Source organism: Hipposideros armiger, unplaced genomic scaffold (genome assembly GCF_001890085.2).
Source record: "Hipposideros armiger isolate ML-2016 unplaced genomic scaffold, ASM189008v1 scaffold_12, whole genome shotgun sequence".
In the NCBI taxonomy this organism is placed as follows: Eukaryota; Metazoa; Chordata; class Mammalia; order Chiroptera; family Hipposideridae; genus Hipposideros; species Hipposideros armiger.
This window is the reverse complement of record NW_017731362.1, coordinates 1,260,028-1,280,988: the sequence shown is the minus strand read 5'-3', so window position 1 is coordinate 1,280,988 and position 20,961 is coordinate 1,260,028. Positions and strand designations below refer to the sequence as shown.

General features: G+C 39.9%; 1 protein-coding gene across 1 annotated transcript in view; it reads left to right on the top strand.

Annotated features, from left to right (window-relative positions):
* FBN1 (fibrillin 1) overlaps nucleotides 1-20,961 on the top strand; it is a 212,923-nt gene that overhangs the window by 144,611 nt on the left and 47,351 nt on the right. Inside the window, exons 30-41 of the mRNA XM_019664564.1 lie at nucleotides 3,455-3,577; nucleotides 3,729-3,851; nucleotides 5,329-5,454; nucleotides 7,195-7,317; nucleotides 9,289-9,411; nucleotides 9,724-9,888; nucleotides 11,978-12,046; nucleotides 12,143-12,268; nucleotides 13,520-13,642; nucleotides 14,264-14,422; nucleotides 17,137-17,208; nucleotides 20,722-20,847. Coding sequence (XP_019520109.1) covers nucleotides 3,455-3,577; nucleotides 3,729-3,851; nucleotides 5,329-5,454; nucleotides 7,195-7,317; nucleotides 9,289-9,411; nucleotides 9,724-9,888; nucleotides 11,978-12,046; nucleotides 12,143-12,268; nucleotides 13,520-13,642; nucleotides 14,264-14,422; nucleotides 17,137-17,208; nucleotides 20,722-20,847 — 1,458 coding nt within the window. The remainder of the gene's footprint in view (nucleotides 1-3,454; nucleotides 3,578-3,728; nucleotides 3,852-5,328; nucleotides 5,455-7,194; nucleotides 7,318-9,288; nucleotides 9,412-9,723; nucleotides 9,889-11,977; nucleotides 12,047-12,142; nucleotides 12,269-13,519; nucleotides 13,643-14,263; nucleotides 14,423-17,136; nucleotides 17,209-20,721; nucleotides 20,848-20,961) is intronic.

The following is a 20,961-nucleotide window of genomic DNA, read 5'->3' as shown; positions in this document are numbered from 1 at the left end:
TTATGGCTCAGTTTCCCCTTTTATTTGTTTTGATAATGAAGTATAGTCTTAGGCCCAAGTCTGCCATGGAAACGATTAATGAATAATAGTTGATGCATGCATACACACACACACACACACACACACACACACACAGACACACACACGCAAAAACCTTTTGTTCAGAGATGCCTTTACACTTTATGAGCAGGCCTTTCTAATTCACTTGCTAGGTACTGAGAGTGTAAGGCATTGAGATAATGACTTACACCAATATCCACAAAATGGAGAATTGAATATTAGCTCCTGACTTTCTCTCTCCTAGTATCCTAAAGCCCATAATATTCACAGCTTCCTGCAAATAAAATTTCTTTTCACCTTAAAAAATTGTGATGAAATTGCACATATTTTCTTGAATTAGAAATTTATATTAGCATATTATTAATGATTTAAAAATGGGGGAGACTCTCCTTTTTAAAAGAAATAGTAATTTTCTTAGTTGCAAAATTAAATATGAAGGTAAAAAATCCATATGAAAATAAAGGTAGCTTTGGTCATTAAAAAATTAGAAAGAAAAAGATTGCAGAATTGTTAGATTGGCAGGCTATGATCATCTCTGAAAATTATTACTAGGAAAGACTAGTGAATACTTCTATGAGTCAGTTACTACCCTGTACTTACCAAGATTTTGAAAACTCCAGAAAGCCTCACATAGAATAAAGCCCTGATGTATCTAAAGAAATCAGCTCAATTAGGCAGCTGTGGTCTAAGGGAAAGAGTGCCAAGCAGTGGACAGGGAAAGGGAGTTCCTGGTAGTCCTGCTGTGCCCCTCACTGACTTTGGGGCCCCTGGAAGTCCCCAAGCCTTTGGGGGCCTCTGTATCCTCCTCTGAGAAACTGAGGATTCGGAAAGTAGAATTCGAAATCCTTTCCACTTAGAGAAAGTTCCTTGATTTTATAACATTTGGAGGCTTTGATACTTAGATAATTAAAGCTCATTATTTCTACCTAATTCAGAGATCATAACAAATAAAGGAGGGAAATTAAGATGATGCTAAAAGTGGCGGCTTGCGTCATTAACTCTGAGGGGAGTGATTGATTATCTGAGGAAGAGAGAAGTGTAGATAGCCCTGCTGGGGAGCCCGTTAGGTCAGGCTTACTTTCTTGAACTCCCTCCTTACCGCTATTATCCCTGGGCTGGCCTTCCTCCTCATTTCCATGGAATGTGCCATGCTCAATCACTCAGGTGGTTCAAGCTCTCAGTCACAAGTCTAAAGCTGCCTGGTATGTGCCTCCCTTGACCTGCCTTAATAACTGCATAGGTTCACGTGGCTGCCAAGGTTACATTAAAATTCACCCATACAATACGTCGTAATTGTAAGAACATTCTTCTAGGCATGTTTTCACTTCATGATTATTAGGGATATTGCAAAATATTTTGGTAGAAAAATGTTATTATTTTATTTTGTATTTGCTCTCGAAGTTATGAAGAAGCCAAAGCTCCTAGGACCAGGTCAGAGCTTCAGATGGAATATTTGGCAAACGACGTGTTTCCAAACACTTTCAAATCATTTAATTGGGCTTCTTACATAAACAAAAGGGTAAACATAAGTTGCTTGCCCAGTTTCTTTTTTATGCCACTCTTCAAGTAATCGCTGAAAACTCTTGCAACATTTCATGTGCCCAAATTATCCTTTTTGACCTAAGTTGTGCATTAGACATTGGTTTCCATATAGACTCATAGTATCCATACCTATGAGTTCTTGTTCTTAGTTAATGAAAAAGTTGATTATGAGACTAAGTGCCTGGCTTTCAGTGTGTAATGGATTAATTTTGGGAAATAAGATTATGGTACCAATTCCAATTCTGATCACTAACTGAGAATCGTACAAATCAAGTAAATTCTTACAACTATCTTCAGGTAGCTAGTGTCAGATTCCACAAGTTAAGGGTCCAGTTCCACAAGACTGTCCCCATTTCAGATGCCAGTTGTATGTCCAGGCTGTTGCCTGTGCTTCTTACGGATTGGCTAGAAATCCTATAAATCAGAGGTTCCCACAACCTCTTCCTAGGGTTTAATTTGCTAGAGTAACTCATAGAACTCAGGTAATTGGTTTACTCACTAGATTACCAGTTTATTATAAAAGGATATAACTTAGGAACAGCCAGATAGAAGAGATGCTCGGGGCAAGATACTCGTATGGTGAAATGGTATGGAAATTCCATGCCTCTCCTAGAGAACATGCTTCCTGAATCTCCATGTATTCATAAGCCCAGAAGCTCTCTGAACCCTGTCTTTTGGGTTTTTATGGAGGCTGCATTACATAGGTATGATGGATCAAATCATTGGCTATCAGCGATTGATTCAACCTCCAAACCCTCTCCCCATACTTTGCCCTAAGGTCAGGGGAATAGGACTGAAATTTCCAATCCTCTAATCACATGGTTGGTTCTCCTGGCAATCAGCCCCCATCCTTAGGTGTGGTCCAAAAGTCACCTCATTAATATAATGAAAGACACCTTCCTTCTCTCATCACTTAGGAAGTGCCAAGGGTTTTAGGAGCTCTGGGCCAAAAATGGAGACAAAGACCAAATATATATTTCTTATTATAAATCACAGTATCACAGGAAACAAAACATATTTCACTTTATACTTTATATTCTTTTCTATAACACTTTTATAATTATAGAATCAAGTTTTGCTAAAGTTGGAAATGGAATTTTGGAGAATGGATAATTTTCAAGAATTTGGAGTCTTTTAGTGAAGTGACCCTAACCCAGCACTCCTTTTACAGATAAATCTCCATGGGATTGATTTGAGTTTTACATGAAATATGCAAGAAGGCTTGCGTCTCCAACGTGCTAGGACTCTAAGAAGCTAGAGAAAAGACGGTTCACACACTGCCTTAAGGAAAAGTTTCTGCAAAATGCTTGAATTAGCAATACCTAAAGTAAAGCTTTCATAAAAATAAAGCAGATTAAATAATACAGTGTTTTACATTTAAAAATAAAATATATTTAATGTGTAGAACTTGAGTGAAAAACTTTTCTAATATGCCAACAATATTGTATTCCTTTGTCTGTATGGTTGACTTAATAAAAATATTGGGAATAGAAACATGACAGTGAGTGTTAATACCGCAGGATGTTAGGCCCCTCACATTTTAAGATCTTCTACTGGAAAAAAGTTCATTTTGTTTTGCAGTGACTGGACACACATAAAATAATGGAAAATAATTAGAGTTGATAAGAGCAACTAACATCATGTTGTTTGTTTATAAATTGAAATGTAAAGCTGTTCAATATATGTAGACTGTGTATGTGGATGCTAAACCAATCTATATTATACTGTGGGAAGTGTCAAAGCAAGTCCACTTTTGACATTTCTAAGTTGCTATTGTTAACTTATTTAAAAGACCAAAAGGGAAAAGGGCATATGTGCTAAACTTTCTTTAAACCGCTGGTTCTTTTTCCAGACATCAATGAATGTGAAATTGGAGCCCACAACTGCGACAGGCATGCCGTATGTACCAACACAGCAGGAAGCTTCAAATGTAGCTGTAGCCCTGGGTGGATTGGCGACGGCATTAAGTGCACCGGTGGGTTGGAGAATAACAGAAGTTGCTTCTCATGAACTACAGAGATTATAAATATGAAACTATGAATTCTGTAAAGAAAAATTTAATTTGTCTATTATTGATATTAAACATGACACTTTCTGTTCCTCATGATGCGATTTGTTTCCTTAAGATCTGGACGAATGCTCCAATGGAACCCACATGTGCAGCCAGCATGCAGATTGCAAGAATACCATGGGCTCTTACCGCTGTCTCTGTAAGGAAGGGTACACGGGCGATGGCTTCACGTGCACAGGTAGGTTTGTGTCGGAAACAACTGTATAAACAGCGATCAGAGACAGATGTGTTCCGCGTCTTTCAGACCATCAATTCTTTTCTGAAGATGGAGTCAGTTATGGACAACTTTTAATAGAAAAGATTAGTTGTTTGAAACTAAGCATATATCTTTGTGGAATGGAAATTTGGAGCGAGGTCAGTTAGGGAGACCTCAGAAGCTAACTATACACATATAGTTGTTAGTTACTATGTATATCTTACTGTGCGTAATGATGTCATTACTTTAAAACAGGTCACTTTCTTTTATAATCTTAAAGCTTTTTATTTTTGTGCCTGTTTCTCACTGTTGACCTGTTTTCCATAGCAAACCCGAGAGTGAGCTTGCTGTAAGAAGCGATGTAAGGAAAAGGGATTAATGTGCTGGATCAGGTTGACGGCATCTTTTTCTCCCACTGGCCATCATCATCATCATCATCCCACATTGCTATAAGCGAGAATTTCATAACCGCTTTGTTAGGAGTTCATTCCCTTCCAGTTCTACAATGTACCCATGACATTTTCTTTTTTTTTTTTTTCTGCTCTAATTAATAGTCATTGACTTAACATGAACTGCTACATATATTTGAATTTATATGATTACAAATGTGATTGTAGAAATATGATACATACACTTACATGAACATGTATACACAGATAACTTCTATGTTAGGGCTTTGGTATTAAATCATACTGAGATCCAGTTTTCATTGGCTGTTAGGTAGCATGGCTGCTCATGTGACTTGAAACATTAACTTATTCCAAGCACTCTGCTCACAAGAAGCCATTTAAACATAAAAAAGGCTAAGGCCCAGTAAGTGATTTACCTGGATTAAAAAAACAGAAAAACAAAAACAAACAAAAAAACCTCACTGGAAGTTTTATCATATTTGAAATTGTTTTTGCCTAAGCTAGTAAAGCTTTGTCATTCTTAACCTCCCACTACATTTTAGAAAATATGGAAATTTTCATGTATGAGGCATGTATAGTTCACGTGTTTGATATTTAATGACCATGATTATTAACAAACCTTGGTAGGATTAAGCAGACAGGAGTTTTTAGCATCCTCTAAAGCTGTTGTTCTACTTCTTTTGCTGCCCAGCTGAACTTAGCCCAAAGTTTGAAAAATAGACACAAACCGTGGCATGTTATTTCCTGTCATGGATATGTCCTCATGTGGATGACTCTGCTTGCAAAAGCCTTAGTTAGAAGGATGTGTTGAATTTACTCATTTTACATCATTAGGGATAACTTAGCATTCAGAATTCTGCAGCTTCACACCAGTGTTCACTGAATATTCAGTATTAACATTCAAAAGAGAAAAAGTGGAGTTGAAATGTATCAAATAGAAATTATGACCAAACACCGCTACAATCAGGAAGTTATTACAAAAAATCGTCAGACCTGAGGAATGGGAAAACTCCCGAGAGAGAATAACTTGTGTTTCTTTCTGGCTCTAGATCTTGATGAGTGCTCCGAGAACCTGAACTTGTGTGGCAATGGCCAGTGCCTCAATGCCCCAGGAGGATACCGCTGTGAATGCGACATGGGCTTTGTGCCCAGTGCTGACGGGAAAGCCTGTGAAGGTAACTGATGGGGTCTTGCAGGGCCTGATGAGCTGAGGTTACTTAAACAGTCCTGATTTTTTTTTTTAACTGAGGTGTGTTTTGGCTTCGACCTGCTCACTTCAGTTTGTGGAAGGATTAGGTCTCCAGCCAGACCAATTCTCTTGGTGCTGAGAAAATTTTCTCTGTCCGTAAACTGCACATCCAACCTTGGCCAGATGGTCTGCATCCATTGGTCATAGGAGAGAGAGGTTAACCAAATGTGGTTCTCTCTGCACAACCTATTTACCCCCATTGCTGGGTGGAAGACCTCACCCTGGTCCCCTGGTAATGTCCTGTTGAAGGATTCTCTTTAAATATGGAAACACAGTTTGGAATCTCTGCTATAGTTTGGTTTCTAGAAATCAAGGCTTTAACATAATAGCAGAGCAGATAGTCTTTTCCATATGTAGAATGATGTCCTGGGTGCATACGTCTCACATGGTCTCTGAATACCTTTTGCAGTTCTGTCCAGTAGGAGACCCTTTAGGATAATGTCATATGTCATAACGTCTCTCAGCACAAGACTCCGTTTTTCTGATTAGTGTTGGTCAGACAGGAAGAGTCCTGGGAGCCTGGCGGCTAAGGATGAATCCCGCTAGGAGACACAAATTCTTCTCTTTACCCACATTTGTCAAATTTAAGTGCATTGCCCTTCATTGAAAAGAATCAGTGGCTACTGGGAACTAAAGAGATTTCAGTAGAAATAAACAAATGATAACAATTGACAGTAGAAATTTAAACAAGACCCTGATTAATGTCTTAACTAATAGTTGTTGCTTGTTAATCAGGCATTAACTCAAAATCAGCCTTTAGCTGGGTCATGTATACTGATTCCCTCATACAGCTCTATAAATACTTTTCTTTGTCATGGAATCATTGGGTGTTCTTTATACAGTTTATATTAAATATGCAAAGTTTGATATAAAACTCCTCTGAGTCAAGAAAACCCAGATTATGCGCTTAACCATGTGCCTAATGCCGTGTTTACTTTTGTTACCCAGAACATCCAAGGCAAACAGGTACTGTGCCACCTCTGGGAACATAAATAGTTGCACTGAAAGTTTTGCTTCTCTTAATGCTACAAGGGAAGGTTTTGTTTGTTTGTTTGTTCTTAATATAAACCATCCCTGGCAGAGTGGTCATGGCTATTTAAAGCCAGTCTCAAGGCTGAAAATGTGCCTGCGTGTCAATTACCCCAGAGAATGTTAGTGGGAGCCAGGGGCAGAGGCCAGGAAGAAGCATCAGTGGTTTTAAGATCTCCATCAACAATGGGCAACACACACCATAGTACTAGGAATACAGAAGATTATAAAACTGAATATAAAAGCTACCACAAAGCCTTTGTCATGTTTTAGAGTTTAACCCACAATAAAAACAGTGAATGCAGAGATTAGGACAACCCAGGAATTGAGCCTAACATGGTCTTTTTGGGCCCTTACCTTAACAAAAGTGGTGTGGATCTGTGTGAAGCACCATAAATGAGATACATGTGTATAAATGCTTAGCCCACTACTTGGCATGGAATAGGGGGTGAGAAAAATAAGTTCTCACCTAAAAGGCTTCCCTATACGTGGCAAATCATCTAAAAGTCTCTGGGAGAAATGCCTAGATTGATGTTGGATAGTCATTTTCCTAATAACATTAGTTGTTTCATTATATTAGGCGGTTTCTTTAGCAAAATATAAATTTGAGTTTCCCCCTTTTTCACCCCTTTCTAAGATATCGATGAGTGCGCCTTTCCGAACATCTGTGTTTTTGGAACTTGTCACAACCTTCCCGGCCTGTTCCGTTGCGAGTGCGAGATAGGCTATGAACTGGACAGAGGTGGCGGAAACTGCACAGGTAAGGCATCCATTGGGCATTAAAATCTGCTCCCACGTATCCCAGGGGACTTGGCTGATGGGACCTTGCTGGGACCACACAAGGAAATACACAAAGTCGCCAACGAAAAGCTGGGATGAAGCATTAGGTATCACAGAATAAATTTCCTGAAACCTGAAACTTGTTAAAGGTGAGGATGCAGAGGAAAGAGTTGAAGACAGTTGAAAGACCAGAGTTTGTAGCCTTGCAATCAAGCTGTGGCTACAGAGCAATGTTCCAGGGGTGCTCCAGCTATAAGGCTTCCCAGCCACCCCTTTCCTTTTTGGGTACATTTTCAGAGTTTCCTTTTGAAGGCCCTGTCCTGGGATCATAGGTTTTCTCCTTGCGCTCCTGCATAACAGTGCCCACTCCTTTCCACCCCTGAACTGGCAAGTGAATGTGGTGCATAGAACCCAGCCACCCATTGCTAGTGTGTAGGTCATTCTAGAGCAGCGGCTCTCAACCTGTGTGTCGCGACCCCTTTGGGGGTCGAACGACCCTTTCACAGGGGTCGCCTAAGACCATCGGAAAACAAAAAGATACTTACATGACGATTCATAACAGTAGCAAAATTACAGTTATAGAGTAGCAATGAAAATAATTGTATGGTTGGGGGTCACCACAACATGAGGAACAGTATTAAGGGGTCGCGGCATTAGGAAGGTTGAGAATCGCTGCTCTAGAGGAAGGGACTCTTCTAGGAACATGTGAAAAACCTTGGAAAAGCTATAGGCACGTGGGAGACCATCACTGTTCACTTTGGTGCTGAGTTAAGACTTTGGAAGCCGTTTGCGGTTCTCCATCCTAGTGCACTCTTCTGTTCAAGGATACTGAGGAAACAAGTTCCATTCTGTCGGGGCTCAGGATGTCAGAGAAAAACAGTGATTTATCCAGCCACCTAAACAAACCATGACTCAGGGGCTCTCCAGATTATGGCCACCACCACCATGTCCCCAAAATTGCTCTGGACTAGGGTATTCCTGCCCAGGCACACATTCTTCTCTTTAGGTTTTTCTAAAAACTATTATGACGCTGAGCTGGGCCTCTAGCATCCCACAGAGAGTTGCCTCTCCATGATCGATGCCCTCAGGGCCCCACTCACCATCAGCGTAATTCTATCTAATGTCACTTCTATTAGTTGGCCCTGTCCCTCCAAGTTCACATGGGATTTAAGCAAAACAATTTTCTGCAGTGGAACCTACAGGAGGGTCACCAGGTCCAAGTGGCGGGGAGGGCCCATGGAGAAAGGATTGTCTTCGTTCTCCAATTTCTCCTCTCTGAATCAGTTTAGTATTTAATGAATGTTCAAGACAGACCAAAAAAAGATTGTACAGGGCTGGAATTTGCCAAAACTCATGTCGTAAATATCTGGAATTCTGTTCATAGTTTTAGAATAAAAACTGAAAGCATCAGTGATGGGAGAGAGACTCTTAGCAGGCTTGAGGAAACACTCTAAGCTTCATACACGTGTCTGTGCTCGCACTCGGCTGCACTGAGGCAAACACACCCAGTGGGGGCAGCAGCAGAAGTCGCCTGCTCCTGAGAGTTCCCTGGGACATCTTGCTCTAATTTGATGAAATAACAAGGCACACATATTAAATATATTTTCTTAAAACTTGTGTCTGAATTTTTGGTTGACCGAGGTCACAGTCGTGTTTTGCTTTCAGTTACCTTGACTGGAATATTTTTCCCAGTTCCAAAGTCATATTTTCTCCCGATGACAAATTTGAATGCTAAATGTGTTCCAGGGGAAAAAGACCAAAGACTATGACATATTTCCTTCCTGAGGGGTTTTATTTCAGAAGTGGAAGACTGTATTTCTAGGGGCAATTATAACAAGAAACTCTTAAAAATTCTTGTTGGGAGCCCTAGATTTGATGCTACCGTTTGAGGGTGGTGTCTGCCCCCACTTTGGCTCAGGTGACAATTCTGCCCCTTGCTGTTTGCTTTTAGATGTTAATGAATGTCTGGATCCAACCACATGTATCAGTGGGAACTGTGTCAACACTCCGGGCAGCTATACCTGCGATTGTCCACCCGATTTTGAGCTGAATCCAACTCGAGTTGGCTGTGTTGGTAAGATCTGAAAAACTTTTCAGAGAGGCATACTGTTTGTTATTTTTAAAGCAGCATTGAACATTCCAGTCTCAAATTTGTAAAACGTAATAGTATGAAATTTTAAACATTTCCTAAACCCGGTTTATACTTTGGAATACCCTTTCTATAAGTAAATTCCCCGTATCCGAGTATGGGTTTGGGTGCTTTTCATTTCTTAGTAAATTCTGGTTTTGAAACAATTTCTGAAACAGCTTCTGAAATGGGTTTGAATTTTCCACCTCACGTAGAAGGAATCTGCCTGACGCTTTTTTGTTTGTGTATGGTAAATAGATACCCGCTCTGGAAATTGCTATCTGGATGTTCGACCTCGAGGAGACAATGGAGACACAGCCTGTAGCAATGAAATTGGAGTTGGTGTGTCCAAGGCTTCCTGCTGTTGTTCTCTGGGTAGAGCTTGGGGTACACCTTGTGAGATGTGCCCTGCTGTGAACACATGTAAGTGGACATCTTTCTATTTATTATTATTATTCCAGTTCAGGCCAGTTATCCTTTCTAGATCCACAGAACAGAAACCGCAGAGGGAGGGAACGAGTCTCTACTCTTCCATCAGGGATGGGAGATGAACCCTCTCTGCTCTGTCGAGGGACCCCACTCTCCATTTGGGAGTCAGAAAGTGTCACTAGTTTGTTTGCATTAAAAGGTCAGGTGGGGCAGGTAACATCTCACTTCTGTCTAAATGAAAAGCAGATGGCATTATGTTAAAGGAGACCTTCCAGCCTTTGGTCACCAAGGTCACTTACCTTCCAGGGACACACTGATTGATCTCTTCTTTGTCATCTGTTGTCTAGTTTCAGAAGCTGTAGGACAGACTAGGGTGTCTGGGGGTGAAACAGAAGCAATTAGTTAAGCAAATATGAAATGGAAGATTACTCCATTCTTATGGTATGACTTGAAAGAAAGTTCTAGAATGTGATTTTAAGGACATAAATAATGCCTTCTAAAAAACAAAAGGCTTCCCATTTTATTTATGGGTCCCCTATTCTGATACAGAGTCAGATGTAGCTTCTTTGGCAAAGGTCAGTGGCTGCTGCTTATGGGGTATATTGGGATAGGTATTGATTCGTTCCTTACTGAAGTGTCATTTATTCACTTTTCCTAAAAGTTTTTGTTGAGTACCTAGAGTGTGTAGTTTGGATGTGCAAAGATGAATGAGACTCGCTCCTGCCCTCTAGGAGTGTATAGACTAGCAAAATATGACCCAAACATACAAGCTGTAATTCAACATTGCCCTCAATAAGGGAAGGCAGAAGGGCAGGCATAGTGCTAGGAGGGGGAGGGACAGCACACCTGTTCCAATTAGGACGCCATCACTTGCCACTCATGTCACCTTGGACAAGTTACTTCGTAAGCCTGAGTTTCCTCATTCAGAAAATGCCTCACGGGCTTAAATGAAGTCACTGGAGTAAAGCACTCAGCAGAGAGGTGAATGCTTAGCAGGCATCTCCTCTCTCTTCAGAAAAGGAAGTCAGTTCTGACTGGCAGAAGGTGGTGATGACTTTATGCTTTTTTAAAATTGGGCCTTGAAGGAAGAGTGTGGCATGAAAGAGGAGACTTCAAAACGAGTGGTGAATGACAAAAAGAGGAGAAGAGAAAAAGGAAGAGGGCAGTTAATTGCATTGATATTGAAAGAATCAAGCCGAGATGGTTAAGTGGGAGAGTTAACTCTATTGATTAATAATGATTAACAAAGCAGTAGAGGTCCACCCTACCCAACCTGGATCAGAACATATACATATATATATATATATATATATATATAATTATGTGTATGTAAACAGAATTTCAGAAATCCAGGAGAAGGGTTGTTAGGTTTAGGAAGACTGTGATGATTATGAAAGCACTGATTCTTGCAGATGCTCACCAGGACAATAGAGCAGGTTAGGGTCACTCTTGTTCACGTGTTTTTGTATGTATCACACTGATGGTGCATGACACTGAAAGAAATGTTTATGAGTGAAATGCTTGGGTGACAGAATTAATGGGGAGAAATCGAAGGACACTGTAAAAAGTTGGTTTGGGAAACCAGAGGCATCAGTATTGCATTCAGTACAACCAGAGGGGCAAGAAAGAACTCTAGTCATTAAGTGGGGTAGGAACCAAGAAAGAACAGCTTTTCTGAAGGCTCTGTTTGGAAAGGGTTTTGGAAACAGGCTAATTAATATTATTAAGGGAAGCTGTAATTTCCAGGAAGGCTAAACAAAACATAAAAGTGGAGGTGGAGTTTGTTAGAAAATTAAAAGGGAAAGAAAATCTTTAAAAACAAATAATGATGAAGACAGATAAGGGAATAAAATAATTAACAAGAACACAAGGCCAGAAGGGTTCAAGGACAGTGGCCTTACATTTGAAAATGGCAAGTATACGCAAAGATATTAACTTGCTTCAAATGGGTGGGGTAACTGCTGCAGGTTCCTGAAAATGAATATTTTCAGTTGGATATGTTAGTTTTTCTCTTGAGGATACTATTTCTAGAAATTTCAAACTAAGAAGAACTCAATTTGATTTTTTTGTTTTGTTTCAATAGCTGAGTACAAAATTCTTTGTCCTGGAGGAGAAGGTTTTCGACCCAACCCTATCACGGTTATATTGGAAGGTAATTCTGTTTCCTTTACCTTAAAATGCGTACATTTTGAATTCCCTTGGGTTTATTTACAATGCTGAAGAAGCCCTGTTGTTTTCATTTTGGTAGATATTGACGAGTGCCAGGAGCTTCCAGGGCTGTGCCAAGGTGGGAAATGTATCAATACCTTCGGGAGTTTCCAGTGCCGCTGTCCAACGGGTTACTACCTGAATGAAGATACCCGAGTGTGTGATGGTAAATGGCCCTTATAGGATGATAAGTTCTTTCCCGTATTGAGAACTGACCTCCAGAGCCAGCATACAGTTACCAGGAAAGCTGAAATTTAGCAATATAACACAATGGTCTAAATGTAAACATAGGTAAATATGCCACACATGTGGCACCTTGCAGTAATGTTACTGACATTACTGTAATGTCATTGTCATAATGCCAATATGCCTTAAATCCCTCTTGTCCTGAGAAAAGTGTAGTTTTGTTATCTTGGTCCATAGTACCACTTATTCCTACAAAGAGTTTTCCATGCTTTTCAGAAAATCCATTTTTATTAGAGTAGCACAAGTCTCAGTTCAGTAATTTCTATATTCTGGGCAGCTCTGGGCGCCCCTTCTTCCTGTCCTTCACGACTTACCATCGGTACTAATGAATTTAAATGAGCTTCTCTTAAAGGTAGCCCTTTTGGTTATATGATGTAAATGATGAGTCCTACTCATCCTGTGTTACTGGAAAGATGGAGAATATTGAGTACTTTTAGCTGTCAGAGCATATGGACCATAGACCGGTCTAGGAGAGATGGTTTTCATCTACATACACGAGTCACATGACTAGTTAGGGGAGAGACCTCCTTGCATGCTGGAGGAGAAATAGTCCTCTGACTCTCTGAAAGGCTTATCAGGTGACCTGGACAATGACAACGTTGTTGAATATTAGCTGAGTATCACAGTGTGTGCGACACAGCTCTAAGACCCATGGAGTTAACAAAATTAGAATCAAGCCCTGTTTTTGAAAATGTCAAAGGAGGTATGAACTACCTACTTCCATGATACCTTACCCATGCAGATTCAAGAAGCCAGCTGTAGGCAGCTTCAGGTTGTATCATATCCTTCCACAGACTTTGTGAACATGTGAAGTACTATACATAGTTGTCTTTCTGAAGGATATTTGAGAATTATGTTTTCTCTACATTTCCATCTCTGCATGCCTTTGAAGATGTGATGGACTCACTTATTAAGAACTTATACTAGAAGGCAAAATGTCCTCTTCCAAAACCTCATTTTCTGAAAACGCACACACACACACACACACACACACACTAGCAGAGATAAAGGACACTGGTGATTTTTGTTATCTGGATTTTTGTTATCTGGATTTCCAAGTGCCCTGTGGCTTTTCTCCTCCACTGTCAACACCTATACTGACACTCAGTACCAGGCCATTCCAGAGAGTGAAGTGTCCACATTCTCATACTACTTTCTGTTTGGATTACAGACGTGAATGAATGTGAAACTCCAGGCATCTGTGGTCCAGGGACATGTTACAACACGGTTGGCAACTACACCTGCATTTGCCCTCCAGACTACATGCAAGTGAATGGAGGGAATAATTGCATGGGTAAGTCCAAGCTTTTCTTAATAATGCATGGTTGGTCCTCATTTGCAAAGAGAAAAAGAGCTTACAAGTCCAGCAGTTAGTCGTTAGTGTTCTGTTACTCATCAGACCAAGTGCTGCCATCCCTTCACTGTCCTTGAGAGCCTCCTCCGCTGGAAACCGTAAGCTTGACCTCTTTTCACCACCTCGTGTGGGTGGTTGGGAGTTTTCTTTAAAATGTAATGTTGGAAAATCCCAAACAATGGTTTAATAGTACTTCTTTTGTTTGACTTTGGGTATATCTTTCTACACTTATATTTACAGAACTGACTTACAGTATTAAAACACCATGAGTCGGAAATGAAAAAATGACTGCCAAATAGCAGGGGAGAATTGTTACTAGGAGACGAGGTGGAGAGTCATATAAAGTTTATTAATGCTACAGCTACGTAATGACTTCGTTCTGTGGCACAAAATATCAGGGAACACATTCTCAAAGTTTTTTGTTTTTGTTTTTTCTTGTAGCACATAGGTAGATGAGAAGTTATATAAGAGCAGACTTTTTCTGCCCTTATCAAAGTCAAGTTATAATACAATTTAAAGAAACTCACTCCTTGAGTGACATCACCAATCCCTTTCTTGTAGATATGAGAAGAAGTCTGTGCTATAGAAACTATTATGCTGACAACCAGACCTGTGACGGAGAACTGTTGTTCAATATGACCAAGAAGATGTGCTGTTGTTCCTACAACATTGGCCGAGCCTGGAATAAGCCCTGTGAACAGTGCCCCATCCCAAGCACAGGTGAGTTTTAGTTTCCCCATTACTAAAACTATAGGTTGATAAATCACTCATAAATTGTTAAGGAAATAAGTCTCAGCAAGAGGAGAAAAGGGTGCATTACTTAGCTTCATAAGAAAAAATGAGTTCACAATGGCAAATATTTAAATTCACAGTTGATCCTGGTCCTTCCAGCTGAAAATTAAGTCACAGAATATGCTTTCTAATTTATACACTAGCTCATTCACCAGAATTACAGACTCAGCACATCCTAAAAATATAAATATTGTTATCATTATTATGGAGCTGGCCATGTAACTAAGAGACTGGAAACTTTAGGCAGAGCAATATGAGAAATAAACAAACCATATGCCTGTTATTTTAACTTATTTATAACTAGTCTTGTTCCAAAAAGAGTTTAAGGCAGCCCACAAAGATTTAAATGTACAATAAGAAGGCCTCAGGCATATGGCAAACAAGGGCAAAAAACTTGGGGCGAGGAATGAGGCTAATACACAAAATCCAACCTGTGAATTCCACACACTTGTCAGAGATGAGCAGTGACTTTGGCTCCAAACTTTCCATCAGTTCACATTATCAGGAAGCCATGCTCAAGTCTAAGGTCTCAATGACCATAAAGCAAACTCAACACTAAGGAAAAGTGCAACTGTTCATTATATTGAGAACTGAGAGAAATTTCTTCTTATATCCTCATAGAGAAAAACCTATGTAATGTTACTTGTTTTTTAAAATGTCTAATTTACATCCTTGGAATAAATGAAGACTTTGGAGCACTGTTCTTATATCATATGGTAGCTGATATATATCATATATATCCTGATGACCATTTACTAATGTTATGATTGAGATGGAGTGAACTACCACCCAGGTGTTGATTAGAGTATTCTGTGCTACCTACTCCATTCCCCTCAGTGATCTGTAATATATTAAATGTATTGTCTGATGCTACCTGACAACACCTGAAACAGAAGATCCTTTTTTAGTAAAATATACCATTTTATCCTTGTTCACTCCAGAAATAATGTAATAGCTGTCACTTAAAATTATGAATTATCTCCATTCTGCAAAATGTCTCTAAATCAGGGGTTGGTAAACTACAGCCCATGGGCCAAATCCAGCACACCACCTGTTTTTATATGGGCCACAAGCTAAGAATGAATTTTACATTTAAATGGTTAGAAAAAAATTTTAAAATAATATGTCATGACCTGAAAATTATATGAACTTCAAATTTTGGCATCCACAAATAAAATTTTATGAAAACACTGTCACACTAATTTATTTACATATTGTCTGTGGCTATTTTCATGAGTAGTTTTAAATGAGACTGCACAGCCTGCAAAAGCTAAAATATTTACTCTTTAGCCCTTTAAGAAAAAATTTGCTGACTCCTGATTTTGACTGATTGTCTTCAAAGTTTTTTATTATAAATACCTATCAGGAAAAAAACCTAGGGGTTACACGCACTTGGTGTGTGTGTGTCTACTTGTAAAAGTATATGGGTATGTTTTTCTATATATTATTTTTAATTACATTGAAATATTCATTTATTATTTTCATGAACTGTTCTATTATACCCCAAATTTAAAAAAATAAATTTTGCAGGATAGGCAGAAATCCTAGCATTTTCTTTTTTTATCTTGATGGATCATTGTACATTTCCCTGGAGACCACTTTGGAAACCCTTGATAAAGACTGTCATTTATTTTCAGAAATGTCTGTCTGAGTTTTAAGAATCTGTATACTCTCAATATAAAATAAAATATTTCTTCTTCATGTTAAGTTTTGGCCAAATTCAGTTATGATTTTTCAGCAGCTGTGCAATCTAAACATATTTTAGGTATCCCTGAAATTTGTCTGGGTGACCAGTGTAAGCTGGCATGACATTTGTTGGAAGTAGACATTCATAGATGAAAGAATAAAGCTCTAGGACAAGTACCTTCCGGTTAAAATACATCCAGAAACTTTTTACAAATTTTCTGTGTGTTTGACCAATAAGGCAATGGCCATCTTAAGCTGAAATTTATACCATGCCATATTAGTTACAGTCATGATCTGGAATTATAGAACCTCAGAGTTATAAGGGACTGCAAATGACATTTAGTTTGTTCTTTATTATCAACTTTGATGAATTCAGGCGAGAGGGAGAGCAACATAGAGGGTCAGGGGAGGGAATGAGCGAGAGCAAGAGAGCTAAACCAAGAGAAATCCAGCTCCAAAAATTGAAGTAATGACATAAGTTGGTTGTTTGACATGAAGTAGTCTTTGATAAACCTGATGGCAAGAACTTGGCTAGACTTTCTGTGGTCTCCCCCAATCTACTGAGGAAATGGCTTTTGTAAGCATTCATCAAATTCTAGATCTCTTAATGCAGAATGGAAAGAGGCGTTCTTGCCGTTCCCTGGGTTCAGAGGTGAATAGCATCCTTATAAAAACCCGAATTCCTACAGGCGAGCTCATACAAATCAGTGGCCTCAAATGTGGAGACCTCTGCTTCTCCTTCATTATTGTATCAACATGAGGTCACTTTTCCTTCAGTATTTGTCTTAACGGTAATGTTATAATATCTATAGGAATTTTCAGGTTTATTTTTTATTTTAAATGCTTCAAAATTCAGATAAATACCTTTCAAGAGAGTTTACCAAGTAAATTCTTTCAGCCCAATCACTGCTCTTTGCTGACCCCTGTTCCCACCCACATTTGTTTGATCACTGCAGATGAATTCGCTACACTCTGTGGAAGTCAGAGGCCAGGCTTCGTCATCGACATTTACACCGGCTTACCTGTTGGTAAGTTATGATGCCATTGTTGCAACTTCCTGTTTTTGCCTTTGTGTTAAGAAAAAGGAGTCACACTGTTATTTTCTCAGTTTGCCTTTTTTTTTCTTACAAGGAAAAAAAATAATTAAACAATGCCATTTAGCATTATTGAAACACTGATTCTTAGTTTGAAGCAAACTGTGCAAACACGCTGCCTTAGCTCCGCCTAATTGGCAGCAGCATTTGTTGCTCATGATTAAGGGGACTGGAAAGCTTTTCACAAAATTACAATCAAGCTTAGTTAAACCAACTCTAGGCATCAACAAAGAGAGCATTTCTGGGAGCAGGGCCAGTTGACGTTTGATTTGACTGTGAGTCCCAATTCTTCCTTCTGACTAAGACATGAGTGTAATATGACTTTTCATACCAATCCTCACGTCTATGTTGTTCACATAAAACCCGTCTTGTGCATCAATTTTATCTATCATGGAATCTCCTCAGGTCATCTGCTTTGGGAATTTCAGATGTGAAATTAAAAAAAAAAAATCTTTCCAATCTGAGGCCCTGTCTAGTAACTGGAACAGAGACCACTACTACAGTGCTAGAGACACTTGTGCAAGATTCAGAAGTATTGCACAGCGTTCAGCCAACGGAGGCAATGCCTTTGTGGTTTAAAACCAAATAACATAAAAGTAGATGGAAAGCTATTGCATTCTCAGAGTTTTTCCCCGTGTGATTTATATGCATCCTTAGATGCCCCTCTTCAGTCTGAGCAATGGAGTTTAGTGGCAAACATCACCACTTGCTTTGTTCCACCTTATTCCTAACAAGTAAACTGAAATCCACATCAGCCTTTCCAATGACCTTGTTTAAGAAAACAAGGGCCTAGTCCAGCAATCAGCCTGGCTCCCTCATTGCCAAATCCATATGGCTCCACAGTCTAGTCAACGTCCAAAGAAACTTCATGGTTTGGAAAGAAAAACTGCTAAATGACATTGGCATAAAACACCTGGCCCTAGCTGCTTTGTTTTTCCCCTTCCCAAAACAGATCTTTTCATCTCCCTAGAATCTCTGATCTGAAGATAAGTGGTCTTGAATCATAATGGGTCTCTACAGTTGGATCAGGGTGTAGCCCAGCAAGGCCTGCCCTCCAAGGTTGGCAATAGGCAAAGATTCAAACAGCATCAGCATCGTCCACCAATAGAGCTGGAAAGACCCCAGACATCCTCTCATCCAAATGCCTAGCTTTGCAGTTGAGGGGACGGAGGCCCAGCGAGGGGAAGGGACTCAGCCAAGGTCACCTAGCTAATTAATAACAGAGCTGGGACCAGAATCCAGTCCTGACTCACAGTTTGCTTTGCCTCTAGCTCTTTAGAACTGGAAACGTGATAGTTAGCAGTATACTTATTGTTACCAAATTCCACCATGACAAAATATTTACATGACTGGGGAACTTTGTTTTATTTAAGCTTTATATTCTCCTTCTGAAAAGCCTTAAGATTATTGGCATCTAGAGCTCATTCATATGGGGTTAAAACTATAGCAAGTTTATTAATCTTGTCTTAAAATATAAACTTCTACAAGTTGAAGTTCAAATGAAATCCAGACAGGAAAAGAAAATATAAATTTCTAATATATCCTTGTGCTATTTTATGCCTAACAATGGCTTAGAAATTTGACCCAGTCTGTTATTGTTAAACTTGATAATACATCACTTATACTTAAAACAATGTGAATACTTCATGTTTTAACCCATACTACAGGAATGTCATCTGAATGATTTTTTTTGTTTGTTTGCAGATCATACACAGTTGTACTTACTTGGCATAACTTTTTACCAATACGAATGACAAATGTGTGAAAAGTCTAGAAACTTAATTACCTGCATTCAAAATACCAATATACCTTTTGAGATTTTAAGTTGTTTGTTGTTGTTGTTGCTGTTGTTTGTTTGTTTTTTAGATCAATTTGCCTTCAAACAAAGTCAAGCCCTTTAGACAAGGGTCTAAAATAAATTTATGCCCTGGTCAAGTTTGTCCTTTAAAATAGGTTGATTTTAGAGTGTGATTCTTCTGAAACTGTAGAATCCCCTGTAGGGCCATCTGCTTACAACTTAGCAGAGCACCTCACACCTCGCAGAGGCTCCTGACTGTAATATGCAAATGAAAGTATCTCAACAACAGTAACAGAAACCCAGTGAATTGGAAAGACTTGTGATGTAGATAGACCCAAGCTTTACATCCCCTCCCAGCTTCTGGAGTGGTTTGTGAAACTGCCAAGGGGCTGGTGGAGGGACCAGCCAGGATTAGAAGCACCTGGACAAAGGTTTAGTGTAGATTGTATGACTGCCATGTGAAAAAACATGAGGAAGGCAAGATCACTGGTTAGAGGATCCTTGGCATCAAATCCCGACTCTGCCTCTAATTGGCTGGGTGGTCTTTGGCAAGTTCCATCTTCTGACTTGGCCTCAGTTCCATCATCTGCGTAGTGAGGATAGTCATAATACCTAGAGACCATCGCATAGGGTGACCGATGAATCATTGAGTAAATTCAGATGGAACGCTTGAGAAATATATCAGGCACATAGCAAGTGAGGAACTATTAATACTATTAATATTATTATCCTAGAGAACACTGAATGAATGTGAGTTCAGGGCAGGTTAGACAGAGAGTGGCCCAGCCAGGCTGGTGAGGGGGTGAGACCTGCCCACAAGGTTCCCTCACCAGCTGGCCAGCCCTGCTGTAGCAGCCTGGGTCCTGGCTCTGCTCTCACTCCTGCTTTGGTCCTGTTTAAGTGCTCACCTGCTTCACTTCCAAATACTGGTTCTTAATTTAACACAGTTTAATTGACACTGAGCGTTTGTCGGAGAGCTTGCCAGGAAACAGTAACATGGTGGTGCAGAGCCAGGCCCAGCCCTTGGCTTTGGGAAGCCGCAGTCTATTGCGACAGTCCTTCTTTAGTGCCGGCCCCATCTTCACAGTCAGCCAGAGCCCAGCTCACATCCCCAGACCCGACCAATAGCCTTGTGAAGGAGGAAGGGGGCATTGAAGGGGAATTTGAAAGATCAGAGTTGACTATGGCCATGGACTTCTCCTCTGTTCTTCACCAGCTCTCCTTTCCCATTCCAACCACCATCATTACCACACATTTTGGGCAGAGAGGCTGTTAACTCTCAGTAGTCACTTTATTCTACTCCTCTGCTGCAGTGCCCAGTAAGTACAAAGTTGGCTCTGACCTGGACGAAGCTGATGTTCTGAACCAAAATAAAGAAGACAGATACTAAATCCAGACAGACACTTGAGTGTCTGGGAAGTGGTTTAGTTATTTCAACTTGACATTCATTGATGTCCTCCACTTCCATCGTCACCCTCCCTCAACACACACGCAGACGCATGCACGCATGCATGCACACATTTTCTCTTCTTTGGTTGTAGACCTTAGGTAGAACATTGAGTTAGAAGTAACTGACTTTCAATCCCAATTTACCCTGCACAGGAGCCATGTGCTGTGCTGTCACTCATGCGTGGCTGCTCTGTTTCTAGATATTGATGAATGTCGGGAGATCCCAGGGGTGTGTGAAAATGGAGTGTGTATCAACATGGTTGGCAGCTTCAGATGTGAATGCCCAGTGGGCTTCTTCTATAATGACAAGCTGTTGGTTTGTGAAGGTAAGTGATGTTGTCACTATATTGCGTCCAGAGTGAGCTAACGAATGAGCTACTTACCCACACACGTGGCCAATTTCACAACACTGGAATTTCAGAAATCACATGAAGCTCTAG